Source organism: Hydra vulgaris, chromosome 12 (assembly GCF_038396675.1).
Source record: "Hydra vulgaris chromosome 12, alternate assembly HydraT2T_AEP".
Taxonomy (NCBI): Eukaryota; Metazoa; Cnidaria; class Hydrozoa; order Anthoathecata; family Hydridae; genus Hydra; species Hydra vulgaris.
In genome coordinates, this window is record NC_088931.1 from 8275673 (window position 1) to 8280687 (window position 5015).

Genomic DNA, 5015 nt, shown 5'->3' on the forward strand with positions numbered 1-5015 from the left:
TTGATTTTTTGTATTTTTTACATTTCCAACCGCTTTTGTACTAAGGGGACTTGAAGTCGAATTAACACCATTTGATGAAAGATTTTTATTCTTTAAAACGTCTGACCAAGGACGTAAAATAAGATGGACGTTCAACGCATTGTTTAAAAAAAAAGATATGCGTGTTACGGATTGTTTGGAGAACAATAGGAAAACAATAGGGAGAATTGCAAAATGTGGGAATATTTTTATTAGATTCGACGTCAAAAAAAGTAGGTCTCGACTATCCAATAACTTATCTTAAGATGGCGTAAAATATATTTTTTGAACAGTTAAACATAAAATGAATATGTCAGATGAGTTTAATATTAATCAAGAAGATTATTCTTTTTTGCTTGAAAATGTTGATTCTGAAATTGAAATAGTTGTGGAAGATTTTATCGAACTAGACCTTGACGAGTTAGCCGACTTCTTCTCAGATGATTTGGAATTAGAGCTCATACCATCAGCAATACCTACAGAAAAATCGATTTCAGAAGAAGAACCAAATAAGCTCAAAAAAATAGAAGAGCGAATAATAACTAAATATACTTGTCCGAAATGTCACAACAAATATATTAGAGAATCGAATTTTAAAATGCATGAAAAGAAATGTTACATTGGTACTAAAGGTGAGTTATACTCGAGTATTTATTGTTTAGTACTCAATGAATGTCTGGTAGTGTCTAAACGGGTAAACTCACATTATGAGTACTCATAATGTGAGTTTACCAGTTTTGTAAATGAATAAATTGGGCCTTAAACTTCTAAAGCAAACACTAGAAAGACTCAAAAAAAATTTCCTAGAAATTAAAAATTAAGTTTTAAAAGATAGTATACCTATATAAATTATGATATCAAGAATTGATTTATATTATATAATATAAATCAATTCTTGATGTTATAATTTTATTACCATTATTGAATGTTTTTTTTTAATGTCATATAATTATTTATGAAGTTTAACTAAGGCCATTAGTTTATCTTCATAAATAGTTTTATTATAAAACCAACAAATGAATTTTTTCAAGTTTTGATAATTAACTATACATTTACTTAGATAATGTGAATAATGGTGGAGCTGCTAAAATCAAATCAAATGATAAAGAAAAAGGTAAATTATTGATATTTATTGAAGATTATATATATATATATACATATATATATATATATATATATATATATATATATATATATATATATATATATATATATATATATATATATATATATATATATATATATATAGTGTGCTCAAAATGAAGCGGTTTAAACTCCGTTACCTTTTTAGAAAACACAAACCATTTTGACATTTTTTATATTTTTTCTAATATAACAATGACTAGATGGGATAGTATTTTAAAATTATTGTGAAATCATACTCACAATTATTTCTTCCCACTTCAAGCACTATATATATATATATATATATATATATATATATATATATATATATATATATATATATATATATATATATATATATATATATCCCAGCAAACATGTTTATATGGGTTCCATTTGGGCCATCCCATTAAACTAATTTGACAAAATATAAAGAGTTATGCACTTGTTCAAAAAATTAACTTGATTTATTAGTTTGTGAAAAAGTTAGCAAAATTTATTAAAAGTGGTATCAGTTAAATATGCAATATTATTAATTCAACATAGTTATGTTGCATACAAAGCACACAAAGCAGTAGATGTCTTACAATTTAACTTTACTTAAAGTTATCTTCTTTTTTTTTTGCATTATAAGTTATTGCTAATATTAACTTGTTGCAGTAATCATTTTTATACATATATTATTATTATATATCATGGTATATGATAATATAATATATTATCATATACCATGATATGTAATATATATGTATAATAATCTATATTATTATATATGTATAACAATGTGTTAATATGTAAAAATTTGAATGTTAAATAATTGACATTTAGTTAATTTAATAATCAAATCATATATGGCTTAAATGGCATTAATAATAATATTTCGTTATATCTGTAGTAATAAAGCATGTATATAGCATAATCATAATTATAATAGGTTACCATTTAACACTGGTTACCATTTAACCAATTTTAATAATTATAATAGGTTATCGTTTAGCACTGGTTAGCATTTAACAAATAATTAATTAATGCTTTTACATGTATAAGTGTGACATGTATAAATGTAACATTAATGACATAAAAGTTATCAAACTAAAAAAAAAATCTTTTATCTTTTTTACACAGCATATAAAAAATATTTATTTTCAAAAAAACAGCATAGTAATTCAATCAGTGAAATGATTCCTATGAAATAGTTCTACTGGTCAGCCATCAAGCTTGACCTAATCCTGCATAGAAAAATTTAATGCTGGACTTAAAGAAAAGCAGGTAGTTTAATATTTTAACATGCTATCCACTTCTATGTCCCAAGTTATAAAATATTTGTTTTTAAGCATAGTTATCATTACTCAAAAGATATTTTATTGTATACTTTAGTAACTTCCAAAGAGCAAGAGAAAAACTAAAGTTTTCAGAAAACTCATTTGATTTAAATATTACTAAAAATAAAAACACACTCACAAACCCAACAGGTATGCTAAAAATAAAGAGGTAATATCTTTATGATAAAAAAATGTCTTTAGTAATTAATTTTGAACTCATTTACAAATATATAAAATGCTAAAGTTACTTTACTGCTTACGTTGAAGAATGAAATAAAAAATTTGAAATTACTATTATGTTTTTGTTACGTACACACCCTATACTTTTGGATAATATATAAATTTTTTTTAGTAACTTTGTATACATGAAATTATAGCAAATTTTATTAAGCTAATAAATATGTAAATAAGTTTTTATAATAAAGGTACATTTATTTTATTGTTTAGTTACATTTTGTTGAAATGATTTTATAATTATTTTATTCTAATCTAATGCTTTTTTCTTTTAGAATGGTTACCACCTACTTTATCTACTGACTGCAATATAGATTTTTTGCAATGTACATTTTAAAACATACATTGTACATTTTTTACCTGGAATTTGGTATAAGTACATAAAAATTAACTTCTCCTAATCACAAAGCTTCACAAAGTCTTTCCATCCCTGCTTAATTTAATTTAAATGTGAATTATTTTTGTTTCTGTATTAAAAGCGCTTTTTTTATTCAAAAAGCTGCAAAATACGATTCTAAAATGTAAATAACTGTTAGGCTCCTTAGTTGCTTGAATTTCCTTTTATTTGCTTGAGTTTAATTTAAAGCTGAGAGATTTTGACGAAAACCTTGTAAATTGAATGTTAATAGGCATCATTATATAATATATTGTATTATAAAATGTATTATATAATAGATGCTTACTAACATTCAACTTACTTGTGTTTTAAAGATATCAGGATCCCTCATCTTCACTAATAAGGAATAAACTATAAATATATAAAATTTATTGTGTGTTCTGTCTACTAAGTACTTTAGAAACCATTTCAACTTTTTAAATTTTTTTTCTTTAAATATTAAAATTATTGTTTTGAACAGGTTGGATGCTAATTTGATTAAGGAGGTTGTACACTGGAGATTACTGGCCGCAATAGTGCTGTAATGGCAATAAATACAAATACATATGAACTGTAAATATAACAACAAAAACAAAAATTTAATTAGTAAATAGTAAATAGTAATAATTAGTTTTGTTAAAACTTTTTATAGTTACTTTCTTTTATGAGTTATTCAAATCTAAATTATTTTGTTTGCAGAAACAGTAAAGAGAAATGTACATCAAAGTCGAATGTGAAGGCTTGGCTTACTGCGTCACAAAACTAAAATGGCAATTGAGTCAAACGTGCCAAAGTCTTTGAAGGCTTTAGCACATTTGACTCAATTGCCATCTCATGACTTCATCTCGTTTGACTTCAATCTGAACACAATGCCTCACCGAGAAATATCTTTGGACATAAAATAATGAATAATATGAAGTATATAATATATTATAATACCATTGCATTGTTTTGTTTTTCTACTACATAATTTTTTCGAATACTGTTCGCTAAGCAGTGTACGGAATATAAAACTATCTGCCTAAACAGTCCATTTAGATCGTCGAGCAAATTATTTATTAAAAAAATAATAATGTTGATTCAAAAATAAGTTAGACTAACAAACTTATTTCAACTATAGGTAAAATTTTAATTAGCTAAGTACTGCTACACTAGTGTTTTTTTAACCCATTTAATATCAAATATAATACGTATGATAAGGTGATTCATTATATGAAGTTTATTATACCCACCGTATAGGTATTCTGGGTCAATAAACCCATACTGGGTCCACCTAGAGCTCAGATAAACATGTTAGCTGGGATATTGATATATATATAAATTAGTAGAAATCACTTATCAATTTCAATTATTTTATTACACAATATTCAGTCAATAAATAATATATACAAATATATAATTTTTTATCTTAAGAATCCAATAATTTTTTTTTTTCTATAGAACTTCTGTCATTGGAGCTTAAAAAAGAATTGTATGAAAATTCTGTTAAATTCTTCGAAGAAAGTATAAAAACAGCTATATTAGATGAAATTTTTAGTATTACAATTGAAGGGTTTAAAACTTCAGGCAATTATGCAGCTGAGTTAGCGTTATGCATACTTGAAAGTACTAGAGAGAAAAAGATTGACTTTTGCAAAAATATTTTTGAAGTATTTCTTCCCATTGTTAATTTGCGTAGAAACACATCTCAGCTAAGAGAGCAACAGTGTACGATGTTGCACTGTCTTTTCAAGAATAATGTATTACGCTCTTCTTGGAATGAACTATTTTTTGACTTTTCTAATTATAAAGCTGGGTTTGACCTTCTGTATATATTTCTATTAAAGACATGGTTTCAGAATGTCATTGAGTGGAGGAATCATGTATTGTTAGAATCAAATTATAAAGAGCTAGATTTAAAATTAACAGCAGAGGAAGAAGAAACTATTCGCTATGTAGCT

General features: G+C 24.9%; 1 protein-coding gene across 1 annotated transcript; it reads left to right on the forward strand.

Moving 5' to 3' along the window:
* The first annotated feature begins 263 nt into the window (after positions 1–263).
* Positions 264–4019, forward strand: LOC136089094 (uncharacterized). Its single transcript, XM_065814824.1, has 4 exons — positions 264–650; positions 1079–1132; positions 2521–2615; positions 2975–4019. The coding sequence occupies exons 1-3, from the start codon at positions 323–325 to the stop codon at positions 2547–2549; spliced, it is 411 nt and encodes a 136-aa protein (XP_065670896.1). The 5' UTR covers positions 264–322; the 3' UTR covers positions 2550–2615; positions 2975–4019.
* The last annotated feature ends 996 nt before the right edge of the window (positions 4020–5015 follow it).

Bases quoted from the DNA above. Each gene is read 5' to 3' on its own strand.
- LOC136089094 (XM_065814824.1), top strand. From the start codon at position 323: ATGAATATGTCAGATGAGTTTAATATTAATCAAGAAGATTATTCTTTT. The intron at 651-1,078 runs GTGAGTTATACT...ACATTTACTTAG, and splicing joins ATGTTACATTGGTACTAAAG to ATAATGTGAATAATGGTGGA. The intron at 1,133-2,520 runs GTAAATTATTGA...TGTATACTTTAG, and splicing joins ATCAAATGATAAAGAAAAAG to TAACTTCCAAAGAGCAAGAG.